This window comes from Schistocerca americana, unplaced genomic scaffold (genome assembly GCF_021461395.2).
Source record: "Schistocerca americana isolate TAMUIC-IGC-003095 unplaced genomic scaffold, iqSchAmer2.1 HiC_scaffold_156, whole genome shotgun sequence".
NCBI classification, from domain to species: Eukaryota; Metazoa; Arthropoda; class Insecta; order Orthoptera; family Acrididae; genus Schistocerca; species Schistocerca americana.
In genome coordinates this window covers 82,398-96,317 of record NW_025725645.1, presented here as the reverse complement: position 1 = coordinate 96,317, position 13,920 = coordinate 82,398, and the positions used below count along the sequence as shown (strand labels likewise).

Here is a 13,920-nt window from a genome sequence, read left to right as displayed (position 1 = left end):
GTCCTTTTTGTGGGCGGTTCGTGCGAGGCGTTTTTGTTTTGTGTTGCCCTAGTTGTTAGTTTATTTTGTTTGTGTTTGTTATTTTGAGACGACGACTGGTTGGTGGCGTGCGCGCGAAGTGGCGGTGTGCGCTTCCCGTGTCGTTTGTGTTGTTTTGTTTTTGTTTTGTTTTTGTGTGGTTTTTTTTTGCACTGGGCCCCGGGGGGTGGGTGCGTGTGTGTCGATTGCCGGCTGGCGAAAGGTGCGCCATCGGCGGGGTGGGTCGCCGGCACAAGTAGAGGCGGCGGCGTTGTTGCTGTTGTTGTGTGGTGTTTGTTTTGTTCGGCTGTGTCGGCGAGCTGTGTTGCGGTGCGTGTGAATGGTGGTGCAAAAGTGCTGGCGTTGGGGCTGCGGCTGCGACTGCGACGGCGGCGAGCCGCGGGCGCGCCATTGATAGTGGTGTTGTGAACAGCGGCTGTGTACGGTAGTGGTGTTGTTGTAGCACGACGTGCATCCGGGCCGGCGCGGAAAGCGCAGTTGCGGGCGGTTGCCCTTCGGTGCCAGCCATGTCGCGTGAGCGGCGGGTTGCTTCTGGTGTCGACACGTGGTGCTCTGGGTTGTTGTGTGGTGCCGTTTGGCCGGTGGGGGTGGTTCGCGTGTGTCTCGTTCGCGCTCGGTATCTGGTCGTGGTCGTGCTGCTCCCCCGTCTGTCGGCGGTTTTCGACGTCGTCTGTACGTTTTTTGTTCGTTTGCGGCGTGCCTGCCGACGTCGTCCCGTCGCGACCTTTCAACCGAAAGTGTGGCGCCCGAAGGTGAACGAACGTAACCCTGACCTCGGCGCTTTACGCTGAGCCGAGCGAACCGAACCGAACCTAACCTGTGGTGTGGCGAGGTGAGCTCAGCCTGTGAGCCCCTAACGTCTACGTACGGTAAGCTGTCCGGCTCACGCCTCACGTTTGAACGCTTTTTTAACCTACGTTTGACGCTTCTTAACCTAGCACTGACCCCTTAACCTAACGTGTAACCTAACCTAACCTAGCCTCTGACGCCTGACGTGTTTGAATGCTTAACCTAAGTTTGACGCTTAACCTAACCCAAGTCCCCTTAACCTAACCCACGCCCACCTAACCTAACCTAACCTAGACGTGTAAACGTAATGTGTAACGCGTAACGTGTAAGGTCGGCTGGCGTGTGTGCTTGACGGCAGATTGGGTTGGTCTGTAGATTCGGATTGCGGTTTGCCTCGGTCGAGGGGTTGGGTCGGAAGCGGCGAGGGGCGGCGGCGCCTGTTGCGCAGGCGGCGTCCGTTTGCGGCGGGCAATTGTTGAGAAACGGCTGTGAATGTTGGCGGGCGAGAGGAGGAGGACGGCGCGCGATGTGGCCCGACGGCTGCGGGCCGATCGGGAAACGGCGGGAGGGCGACGGAAGGCGATGGGGCGGCGGAGGCGCGTTTGCACGGCCGTCATCGCCGCACGCCTCGGCTTGTGTGGCTGTGGCGCCGGCCGCGCTGGCCGGGCTGCCGCGGCGACGGTGTGGGAGTTTTGCCGAAGGTTTGGCCATTGTGGCGGGTCGTCGGCTGGGGCTGTGGGGGCGGCATTTGGGCGGGGGCGGCGATTCTCGGCGGGCCGACCCAGGCTGTAGCGCGCGGTAGCTGCAGTTTGGCCGTGGTTTGCGGCGCTGCCGTGGCGACTGGTTGGCGACTGTGGTGTGGCTGTGTGTAGCCCCATCCTCGGTGGTTTGAAAGGCGCGGGCGGTTGTGGCGCAGGTTTGGGGCTGCTCCGCACAGGCTGTCGGACGTTGGGCGGTAGCAAGCGCGGGAGGCGCGGCGCGGCGGCGCGCAGAGTGGCGGCCGCTCTCTCGGCCGTCCGCGCCCGCCCGCGACACTGGCTGGGCCTTGTGATTCTCTGCTCTCACATTCCGAGTTAGCATGCCGTGCGAGCAGGACCACGCTACTCAGGCGCAGGGTGTGGCGGACCGCTGCCCGGCGGGACTGGCCCGGGCGACCGAGCCAGCCCCGTCGGCGGCCCCGTCCGGCCCCCCACGTACGACGACGCAGCTACCGACGATGGACTACGCAACGGCACAACCAAGGGGCATTAGCCCGCTCACGCCAGAGCAGGTGTACCTCGTTGTACACCGTTTATCACGGGGCAATGTTTACCCTGAATACGCTGCTGACGAACGAGCACTCCGCTTGTTCCAACAGCACCTGAGGTCACTCGGTTGCGTGGTATACGAAGAGGCGAGAGTACCGTCGGGAGCCCTGCCAGGCGTGCCGAATGAAGACGGCATTGTTCTGCCAGTGGCGGCCCCGATGAGTGTTGCACCACCAGGCCCAGTTACAGAAGAAACTGGAGCCCTGCTGACTGCCACTCCGGTCTCTTCCAGTGAAGAGACCACATATACACCGATTGCTGTACCGCCAGGCGTGACGACAGAAGACGTCACCGTCCTGCCACGTGACAGCATGATCCCAGAGGCTAACCTGGGCGACCTGATCGAGGGGACAGACATGGACACATCGCAGCCCTCTAGAAAGAGGCCTGCAGCGTCGGAGGAGGACGAGTCCTCCGCAATCTCTGATTCTGATTTCAGGCGGAGTCAGAGGAAGAAGATGCCGGAGGCTCCTGCCCCCTCCGAGGCAGAAAAGGGGACTGACGACGGCTTCGTTGTCCCGAAGCGGCGGCACACTGCTCGGGCCAAGCGGCTCGAGACTGTGCAGCCGCTGCCGACGGCGAACGCATTCGTCGACGTACCCGACGAACAGGAGGCCATGGATGCTGCTGAGGCACCCAAGAGGCGGGCACCCGCTCCGCCACCGATAACTGTATCGTGGACGGACACGTACCAGTCCTTCCTCGAGAAGTTCCAGGCGGTGACGTCCTCCGCCAAGATCAAATGTGCTGGTCGGGACTTATACAGAGTCTGGGTCAGCACGATGGAGGAATACCGAGCTGCCATGCGGCTCATAGAGGTGGAGAAGCTTCACTGCTTCACCCACAATGCCGAGCCAGTGAAGCAGCTGAAGGTGGTTTTCCGCCGCCTTCCGCTAAAAATGGAGACCGACCATCTCAAGAGGGAACTAGCTGCGCTGGGCTACATGGCCAGCTCGGTCACTCTCATGAAGTCTCCCAGGACGAAGAGACCCATGCCGCTGTTCCTAGTTGTCCTTCCGGACAACTTCGAAAACCGCAAGATTTTCCAGTTGCAGATGGTGGCCAGGATCGGTGTGGAAGTGGAGCCGCTCAAGGCCAAGGGGAGGCGCGCCCAGTGCTTCTCCTGCCAAGGCCTTGACCACGTGGCGCGCTACTGCACGATGCCGGCCCGCTGCGTCAAGTGCGCCGACTCCCACCAGAGTCGGGACTGCACGAAGAAGAGGGAGGAGGCGCCCAAGTGCTGTAACTGCAGCGAGCCACATGTGGCGAGCTACAGAGGCTGCGCCGCCTTCAAGCGCCGCCCACGCCAGCAAGGACGAGCGGCACCCGCTCGAAAGGTGCAACCAGGCACCAGTTTCGCCTCTGCCACCAAGGGGGAGTCTTTGGACGCCCCCAGGGGGCGGCAGGCGGAATTCCCGGCCACCACGTCGCCTAACCAGGCAGCCGGCACCCGGGAGGTCCAACACCAGGGCGGACGCCAAACCCGTCCCCCCACCACAGCCACGCCGCAAGCCGCAATTGCGGCACCTGCAGCTGCAACACCAGGACTGGAAGCAGCAGACCTGGGAGCAATGCTGAGCTCCCTCTCTGCCTTGCTACAGCAACTGCCGGTGCTCGTCACCGCCGTAACGGGGGCCCTCCAGGCCACTACCGTCGCCGCGAAGCCACACCATGGATAATGCCCATATCCATGGCCTGACCATCTGTGGCTTCAACGCCAACAGCCTGTTCCCACAACAAGGTGAGTTTCGTCAGTTCATGCAGGACGAGGCAATCGACCTGTGTCTGATCTGCGAAACTCACCTCAAGCCGGGAGTTCGCGTGAAGGTGGCAAACTATGTTTGCTACCGGAACGACAGGCCGACGGCAGGCGGGGGTACCGCCATCTACGTACGCGCCTCACTCCGGCACCACCAGGTGCAGCTCCCAGCCATGGCCACCCTGGAAGCCACCGGGGTGAACGTCACCACGGCTGCGGGGCAAATAACCTTCGTGGCTGCATACAGGCCGCCGCGTGGACACCTCCAGGAGGCGGACATCGACGAGCTGCTGACGTTTGGGGGAAGGACATTCATTGCGGGTGACTTCAACGCGAAGCACCCGGAATGGAACTCCCGCCTCACGAACATCAGTGGCCGCCGACTTCTTCGCGCTGCCCAGAGGAATGGCGCCCTGGTCCTGGGCCCACGGGAACACACCATCTTCCCGGCCAGGGGGCGGTCAGACGTGCTCGACGTGGCCGTCATCAAAGGAATCGGGCATCACACGACCGCCACCACGCGGTGCGCGATGTCGTCCGACCACCTGCCGGTGGTCTACCAAATCGACATCGCTGGAGCCACGCTCCCGCCACGTCGGCGGACGTACCGGCGCCTGGACTGCGACCGATTCCAGGACAATGTCCTGGCATCACTGGAGAACTCACCTGACCCCGCGGCAGTGGGTGCGGATGCCGCCCTCCAGTTCCTCACCCGCCAGCTGCTGCAAGCAGCCGACGCGGCCTCCCCTCCCCCTCCACAGGGTACCAGGGACTTCTCCCGTAACCTACCGCCTCCCATCCGGGACGCAATACGGGAGAAGAACCGCCTCTTCCGGGAGTGGCAGCTCACCCGCCAACCCGCGACGAAACGGCGCCTCAACCGCATGCGGAGAGAAATCAAAGCGGCGGCTGAGGCGCACAGGAACAACGTCTGGGCGGACCTCGTCGCCTCCCTCAACCCTGAGGACGGCAGCGCGTGGCGGACTGTGAAGTCCTTTCTACGCAGAAGGCAGCGCGTGCCGCCTCTGCTCGTCGGACAAGACGTCGTCTGCAGCCCGGACGGCAAAGCGGGCGTCCTGGCGGACCACTTCGAGCTGTCATTCACCCCGGTGGATGACAATGTAGACGAAGAACACCTCCACCGGGTGGAAGAGCAGCTCCCTGTGTTCCTGGAAGCCAGGGACGACGCAGACGAGATCGACCCCATCTCTGACGAGGAGGTGGCCGCGCAGATTACAGCGCTCAACACCAAGAAGGCTGGCGGTGCTGACGGCGTCACCAACCATCTGCTGAGGAGCCTGCCGGCGGGCGCATACCCGTTCCTGGCGGGCATCTTCAATGAGGTCCTTCGCTCTGGGGTCTACCCCACTGTGTGGAAACACGCAGAGGTGGTGGCAATCCCCAAGGCGAACAAGGACCCACGGGACGCCGCCAACTACAGGCCCATCAGCCTGCTGCCGGCGCTCTCGAAGGTGTTTGAGCGCCTGTACGCCAGACGACTGCTCCGCCACGTGTCAGCGGAAGGCATCATACCCGATGAGCAGTTCGGCTTTAGGAGGGGCCATTCCACCGTCCACCAGCTGATGCGGCTGGTAGAAGAAGCGATGCGCGCCCTGGAGACCCGGGAATACCTTGGGGCGGTGTTCCTGGACGTATCCAGGGCATTCGACTCTGTGTGGCACGACGGCCTCGTGTACAAACTCTTTGTACACGGGGTCCCGACGTCGCACGGGGTCCTCCTCCGCTCATACCTAGCCGAGCGGTCCTTCCACGTCAGACTGGACGATGGGACATCCACCCATCGACACATCCGTGCTGGAGTGCCGCAGGGGTCCGTCCTTGGGCCCCTATTGTACTCCCTATACACCGCCGACGCTCCGCGCGTGACGCCGGTGAAGTTGGCACTATATGCCGACGACACTGCGCTGTTCGTGCGGAGCATGAAGGCGGTCGAGATGCGCCGTCTTCTCCAAAGAGGTTGCGAGGCCCTTGGCGCCTGGTCAACCAAGTGGCGCCTCAAGCAAAACGCGGCGAAGAGCCAGGCGGTGGTCTTCACGAGAAGACCACTGCCGCCTGATCTTCCGCCAGTCACCATCATGGGCAGCCCCGTCCCATGGAGCAAGACTGGCCGCTACCTGGGGGTCACATTGGACCAGAAGCTGACGTGGAAGCCGCACATTGAGGACGTCAGGGGCAGAGCAATAGGGCGCCTACGCGTCCTGTACCCTCTGCTCAACCCCTCGTCTGCGCTGCCACCTCACCACGGCATCACGCTGTACCTGGCGCTGGTACGTCCAGTGCTGGAATACGCGGCTGTGGTGTGGGGCAACGCGGCCGAAACACACATCAAAAAGCTGCAGAGGGTGCAGAGCAGGGCGCTCAAGCTCGCCCTGCGCCTGCCGAGGCTATATTCGACCGCTCGGCTACACGAGCAGACAGGAATCCCCCTCCTCCGCGACCGCTTCAAGCAAACGGCGCGGACGTTCTACGAGCGGACCGAACGGTCCGAAAACCGGCTCATCAGGGATCTGGGCCACCCTACACATCACAGGCCAACAACCCGTTGGCCGGACCTGCTGCGGGAGTGAAAACTCCCACAACAGAGACAGGACATCCGCACCCAGGAAAACCTAGAGGCCAATCCATGAAGAGAGGCCGCAGTTCCAATACATAAGGTTTACGCAGGAATAGCAGAAGACTGCTTAGCCTGCTCCTGCACGGGTCAGGGCCGACCCGTAAGGTAGAAGCGAGCGATTCTCTGCTCTGCTGCTGTGCTGTGCTTGCGTGCCTGCCGTCCCGCTCGCTCTCGCTGTGTGTTACGCGCGTCGTCGAAATGGCAGATCAGGCGGCTACGAACGAGACTGCTGCGGCACCCGCCGCCACCGGCACTACGAAGAAGGCCAAGTCTGCGTCGTCTGCGAAGAAGCCGCGCGCCAAGCCTGCGCACCCGCGCACCTCTGAGATGGTGACGGCCGCCATCAAGAGTCTGAAGGAGCGCGGCGGGTCGTCGCTGCAGGCGATCAAGAAGTACATAGCCGCGCACTACAAGCTGGACGCGGAGAAGCTGGCGCCGTTTATCAAGAAGTACCTCAAGTCGGCCGTCGTGGCGGGCGAGCTGGTGCAGACGAAGGGGAAGGGCGCGTCCGGCTCGTTCAAGCTTGCCGGCGCCGGCGGCGGGGGGGCGGCCGAGGGCGGCAAGGCTCGTGCTGGCGGTGCCAAGAAGAAGCGCGCCGCTCCGGCCAGCAAGGAGAAGAAGGGCGCCCGTGCGGCCGGCGCAAAGAAGGCTGGTGGCGTGAAGGCGGCGACCGGTCGGAAGGCGGGCGCCGCCAAGAAGGCGTCTGCGGCGTCGGCCGCTCCCGCGGGTGCGAAGAAGGCGGCTGCGGCCAAGCCGGCCAAGGCCAAGTCGCCGTCGAAGGCGAAGAAGGCCGCCAAGGTTCCGACGAAGAAGCCGAAGGCGCCGCGCCCGAAGAAGGCGACGACGCCGTCTAAGGCGAAGGCTTCGCCCAAGAAGAAGAAGTAGAGTAGAGGAGAAAGAGATGGGAAAGGAAGGGTTTGGCGCTTGACTCCGTCGTCCCCACCCCCCGTCGTCGTCTAGTGGCGCGCAAGAGACGCGCGGCCCAAAACGGCCCTTCTCAGGGCCATCAAAGCACGTCGGGGAAGGTTTTGATTGTCGTGTTGCGTTTGGTGTGGGTGTCTGTCTGTATGCCCGTGGGGATGCTGTTTGCGTGCCGTGGTGGTTGGATTGCGGGGGTCGGTGGCGGGTGTGGGCGGCGGTAGCGGTAAGCGGTGTTGTTGTTGTCGTGGTTGATTGTCGCCGTGTTTGTGGCGGCGGCCGACGGTTGGTTTTCTGTCACGTTGTTTTGTTTGAATACGTTGGTTGGCTTGCCTGCGTTCGTTCTTCTCGGATGTCTGTCTTGTCGAGTCGTGTCTGGTCTTTGTTTTGTTCCTTTGTGTGTGTTATGTTTTGCAACGGGGGGCACGTTGAGAGATGTGGAAGGAGTCGGTGGCGTGTAGAGCGAGCGAGCGCGCCTGCCTGGCCGTTGGCCGTCGGAGTGGAGTGCGGGTTTTTTTTGTTTTCGAAACGAAAGCGGCGGCCGGCCAGCCACCCGTGCGGTGTGACGTCGGCCGTTGGGTATTGTGCGCTTGGAGCGCCGGGGAGGGATGATGTGTGATTGTTGCGCGCTGCTAGCAGGCAGGCAGAGTGAGCGGGTGTGGCGGACGGACGGGAAGTGGCGGTGTTTGTTTTTGGGTTGCGGGGCGAGAGGCAGGCGACCGACAAAGTTTGCTCGCGACGGAGAGATGTTAGTGGCCCTGAAAAGGGCCGTTTTTGTTTGTGCGGTGCGGTGCCGCGGCGCGGTTTAGGCGCGCTCGCCGCGGATGCGGCGCGCGAGCTGGATGTCCTTGGGCATGATGGTGACGCGCTTGGCGTGGATTGCGCACAGGTTGGTGTCTTCGAAGAGGCCGACGAGGTAGGCCTCGCTGGCCTCCTGCAGGGCCATGACTGCGGAGCTCTGGAAGCGCAGGTCGGTCTTGAAGTCCTGGGCGATCTCGCGCACTAGGCGCTGGAATGGCAGCTTGCGGATGAGCAGCTCTGTGCTCTTCTGGTAGCGCCTGATTTCTCGCAGGGCGACGGTGCCCGGCCTGTAGCGGTGGGGCTTCTTGACGCCTCCGGTGGCGGGCGCGCTCTTCCTCGCCGCCTTGGTGGCGAGCTGTTTGCGCGGCGCCTTTCCGCCGGTGGACTTGCGGGCCGTTTGCTTTGTGCGGGCCATAGCGGTAGCGGTAGCGGTAGCGGAGCGGCGTGCGTGGAGGTTAGGTGCGGCGCGGCGTCCGGTGCTGCCTTGACAACGGGCCCGCGCGCCTCCGTGCTGCGCTTATATGCCCTCGGTTGCGCGTGGTGGGGGGAGGGCGGGCCAGAGTCTATATAGGGGGGCGGCGGGCGCGCTGGGCGCAGACCGTAGCCGACTCGCCAGCCGCTGCAGCTGCTGTTTGTGCACGTTTTGCTTTGCCCGAGGAAGGAAGGATGACAGGCCGCGGCAAGGGAGGAAAGGGGCTCGGCAAGGGTGGCGCCAAGCGGCACCGCAAGGTGTTGCGCGACAACATCCAGGGCATCACGAAGCCCGCCATCCGCCGCCTGGCTCGCAGGGGCGGCGTGAAGCGCATCTCTGGTCTGATCTACGAGGAGACCCGCGGGGTGCTGAAGGTGTTCCTGGAGAACGTGATCCGCGACGCGGTGACGTACACTGAGCACGCCAAGCGCAAGACTGTGACGGCCATGGACGTGGTGTACGCCCTGAAGAGGCAGGGGCGCACCCTGTACGGTTTCGGCGGTTAGGCTGCGTCGCAGCGGGCGCTGGCCTTCCCGCGGCCGTGCTTGTGGGTGGGAGAGACTAGAAAACGGCCCTTTTCAGGGCCACCACACTGTTCGGAAGTTGAAAAGTGCGAAAGAGTCTGTGTTGTTGCTGCGTGTGTGCGCTGTGTTGTTTGTTTGTTTGTTTCTCTCTGTCTTTGTTTCTTTCTTTCCGTTTGAGCGACGTGATGTGACTGGGAGGGGAGAAGGAAAGGAAACGTGTCATGTGGCTGGCTGTGTGTGGAGCTGCTTCGTTTGTGTGTCTTTGTATCGATCGCGACGGAGATGGCGGGCTGTGTGTTGTTGTGCGAGAGGCGGTGATTATTTGCTTGCGTGGTTTGGCTCTGTGTGTTTGTTTGCGGCGGCGTTGGGGTTTCCGAGGCAAGGCGTGTGGGCATAGGCGGCCGGATCAGCTGTTTCGTTCGTGTCGACGGCCGTTGCGCGCGGGAGTGGAGGGCGGTGTGTCGACACGCCTCCCTTTAACAATGGTCATTATTGCTGCCGTTGTCGGTTTGGAAGGCGACTGCGACCGTGCAAAATGTGTGTGTGTGTGTTGGGCCACACGGGCTGTGTGGACGACAAGATGGCGGACGTGCGCCGGCGGCGGCTGTGCTGTGACAGTGCAAAGTTAAAAAACAAAACAAGGTGCGGCGAGGACGACTGAAATTTTGCTTTGGACGTAGGTTTGTGTGGTGGCCCTGAAAAGGGCCGATTGTTGTGGGCCGAGCCGGCAAAGCGCGTTGCGTGCAGGGGAGCACGCGGCGCTGCGATTGCCTGGCCTCCTTTAGGCCTTCTTCTCGGTCTTCTTTGGCAGCAGGACGGCCTGGATGTTGGGCAGGACACCACCCTGTGCGATGGTGACGCCCGACAGGAGCTTGTTGAGCTCCTCGTCGTTGCGGATGGCAAGCTGCAGGTGGCGCGGGATGATGCGCGTCTTCTTGTTGTCGCGGGCCGCGTTTCCGGCCAGCTCGAGCACCTCAGCCGCGAGGTACTCCATGACGGCGGCGAGGTAGACGGGCGCCCCGGCGCCGACGCGCTCTGCGTAGTTTCCCTTGCGCAGGAGGCGGTGGATTCTGCCGACCGGGAACTGGAGCCCAGCCCTGCTTGAGCGGGACTTTGACTTGCCCTTGACTTTGCCTCCCTTTCCGCGTCCGGACATGGCGATGGGCTAGCGACGGTGCACACGAAACGGCAACGAAAACGACCGGTGCGAGCGGCAGCGAGTCGAGCAGCGGAGTGCGTGCCGGCGCAGCTGCTGCTTCTCTCTTTTATTCCTCTACCTTTAGAGGGTGTGCTGGTGGAGGTTGTTGTCACATTAGGACATTTCCTCCTCTTTTCTTTTGTGTTGTTTTTGTTTCTTTGCTTTTGTTGGTTGCTGTTCGTTGAGAGTTTTCTTTAGTTGTTCTTTTTCTGCTACTGCAGGAGTAGCGACTTGGGTCTGTTATATCTCTGCCTATGGGGTTCGTATTGCCCAAGGGTGTTGATTAATTCGTTTTCTGACTTCCGCGCCGTGGCGTAGAACACTTCTGCCAGGGCGCGGAATCTTGTGGTGATTGGCTCTATGTCTGCGGCTTCGTGCAAATCTGCCGTGGGGAAGCGCGTGGGGACGTGTAGGGCTCGTCTTAACGCTCTGTTTTGAGTCTTTTGTAAGCGATCTATCGTCGATCTGGCTGCGTAGCCCCATACAGGGCACGCATATTCCAGTATCGGTCGAATTAGACTTCGATAGATCGCTACTCCTGTTGCGGGGTCGAGGGAACTGGTGCTGTTCAAGACAGGGTACAGAATCTGCATCCTGGCGTGAGCCTTTCTGCGAAGCTCCTCTATGTGGCACTTCCATGTCAGGCGTCTGTCAAGTGTGACACCGAGGTACTTCGCAGAATTTCTCCATGGCAGATTCTGCCCCTGCAATCTCAGCAGTTGGTATAGTCTTCTTGGGGGTCGGCGTTTCCCATAGCGTCTGGTGAGCAGCATGGCTTGTGTTTTCTCAGAGTTAATTGAGATGCGCCACTGCTTTGCCCAGTTTTCCGTCCTGTTTAGGGCGGTTTGCAGACGCCTTGTAACCAGGTTCCTGTTTGTCGAGCAGGAGAAGAATGCAGTGTCGTCTGCGTACTGTGCAGTGTTTACATGCTGAGTCGTAGGGATGTCAGCAGTGTAGACACTGTAGAGGACGGGTCCCAGGACTGAGCCCTGGGGCACGCCTGCACTGATTCTTCTCCTGGTCGACAGGGATCCATCGATCTTGACTGAGAAAGTCCTACCGGAGAGATAGTTTTTAACGATTTTGACTATCTTTCCGGGGAAGCCTAGGGTGTACATCTTGTGTAATATCCCGGTGTGCCAGACTGAGTCGAAGGCTTTTGCTACGTCTAACAAGACAAGCCCGCAGTAGCCCTTTCGGTTGAAGCTGTCTGTGGCTGCTTCAACCACCCTCATGATTTGCTGGGGGGCGGAGTGTCTTTGCCTAAATCCGAATTGGAATTTCGGCAGAATCTGCTCTCTTGTGATATAGTCCTGTATGGGGGTTAGTAGGAGGCGCTCGTAAAGTTTACTGAGGGTAGGCAGTAGACTAATTGGTCTATAGTGTTGCGGGAACACCGGGTCTTTTCCTGGTTTCGCGATCGCAATAACTTCTGCGTGCTTCCACTGCGCCGGGAATTTTTGTGATCGCGTCAGTTCATTAACTATATCGGTCAGGTGGGTGATTGCCAGAGGCGGGAGGAGTTTCAGCAATTCATTTGTGACCTGGTCGTGACCCGGGGTTTTCCTGGTGGGCAGGGACTTGATGCAGCGCGCCACATCTTCAGTATTGAAGAGTGGCGTGTAGTCATCTTCGTCGTCTGCTTCCAGGAACACGGCCAGTTCTCTGCGGACTGTTGCGACGTGTTCTCTGTCCTGTACTTCTGCTGGTCTGAACTGTTTTTCGAACACGTCGGCTAGTGCGTTAGCTTTGTCGATGGGGCTGAACTGCAGTCCGCGTTCGCCATGGAGTGGTGGCATTTTTGCGCGTCTTTTTGTGTACTGTTTGGTGGCTTGCCATAAACTATTGTCGTCTAGTTTGAGAGCTGAGAGCCTTGCCGACCATTGTTGGTTGCGGTACTCATTGAGATCGGCTTTCAGCTCTCTCTGTAGCCTATTGAGTAGCCTCCGTGTATCCCTATTTCTGGTGAGCTTCCACTCTTTGGCGATCCTGTTTTTGTGCCGTATTTGCGCAAGCAAGTGCGGGGGGAGTTGCCTGGAGCGGGGGGGCCCCGCAGGAGGCGGTGTGGCTCCCTCAGCAGCTTGTAGGATCGCTCTTGTGAGGTCGTCTAGTGCCTGTTCTGCTGTCTCTGCAGTTGGAGGCGGGGTCTGGGCAAGTTCAGCTGCTACTGCATTGCTGAATTGCTCCTTATTGATGCGCTTGTATGTCGCATGCCGTTGTGGGCTAGAGAGCCATTCTCCCATGTCGACCTCGAAAATCACGGGATTGTGGTCCGACGACATTCTGTTTACCGATGTCGCGGATACAAAGCCCACCAGATTCTTTGTGATGGCTATGTCGAGGACGTCCGGTCTTCCTCCGTTCTTTGGGAAGTGTGTCGGTTCCTCTGGGCCCCATATTTGTAACTGGTGTGTGCGCGCGAGTCGTTGCAGTTGTTGACCAGCTTGATTTCGGCGTCTCGAGTTCCAGTCCGCGTGCTTGGCATTTAGGTCCCCTGCTATTAGTAGTTTGCCTCTAATGCGACTTAGTGCAGCTATGTCGTCCTCTTCTAGTCTTTGGGAAGGGGGGCGATACACTGCAACGACTGTTAGGGGGCCAGTTACTGTAGCCACTTCGATTGCCTGCTGCTCCTTTTCTGACTTCCTCACTGTGAGGAGGTTCAGGTGGAAGTCTGTGGCCTGTTGGCCTTTACTCCCCTGGGATGATTGATGAGTCTTCTTTCTTGACTTGTAGGTTCTTCTGTACTGGCAAGGAGTGCCGATAACCTATTTTCTGTATTTGTCGGTGTGACGACTTTTCTTTTTCTTCTTGGCTGTTGTTGAGGGCCCTTCCTCGGTTGGGATGTTGTGCAAAATGCATCCCGCTTTATCATACTCCCCGTTGACGAGAGCGATGATGATACAGCGCATCTGCGCATCTGTGAAGATAGGGTAGGAGTCAATCAGATTGAACTCCTCCCTAGAAAGACCCAGAAGGCCTTCAGGATACCCGAGTGGGCGATGCGGGAGTTGTGGTTTAGGATGGTTAGGAGGAACGAAGGGATAAGGGTTGTCGTGGTGGGGGTAAGTACCGTCGCGAAGCGATGCAGCGATCTTCTGCGTCACAGCGCTTGCGCTGTACATGTCCGGAAGCGGGAGGAATGGGACTTCTTCCCACTCGTCTTCGTGCGCTGCTGCCTCGGTGTCCGTCTTGGGCTCCCCTTCGGCAGGCACGTCGGTCTGCGTGGCCACCGTCGCAAACTTCTTCTCTCGTGGAGGAGTCGTCTGGCTGGCGGTGTCGACCGCTGTGGCGGAAGCTGCCTTGGCTGAGCGAAGCTCCTGCGTCAGCTCAGCAATCTGACGCCGAGCCTCGCCCAGTTCCGCCAGCATGGCCGCCCTCTCTTCCGCCATGGCGGATTTGAAGGCGGACATGGCTTCTTCTACGGCGTCGTTGAGGCGCCTGGTGATGACGTCTTCTGATCGAGTGACCACCTCTTCGC

At 60.5% G+C, this 13,920-nt stretch overlaps 1 protein-coding gene across 1 annotated transcript in view; it reads left to right on the top strand.

The window, feature by feature from the left end:
* Nucleotides 1-1,906: 1,906 nt before the first annotated feature.
* The window catches only part of LOC124569870 (nascent polypeptide-associated complex subunit alpha, muscle-specific form-like), a 38,166-nt gene continuing 26,152 nt past the window's right edge, over nt 1,907-13,920 (top strand). The window contains exon 1 of the mRNA XM_047131094.1: nt 1,907-2,908. Coding sequence (XP_046987050.1) covers nt 1,907-2,908 — 1,002 coding nt within the window. The remainder of the gene's footprint in view (nt 2,909-13,920) is intronic.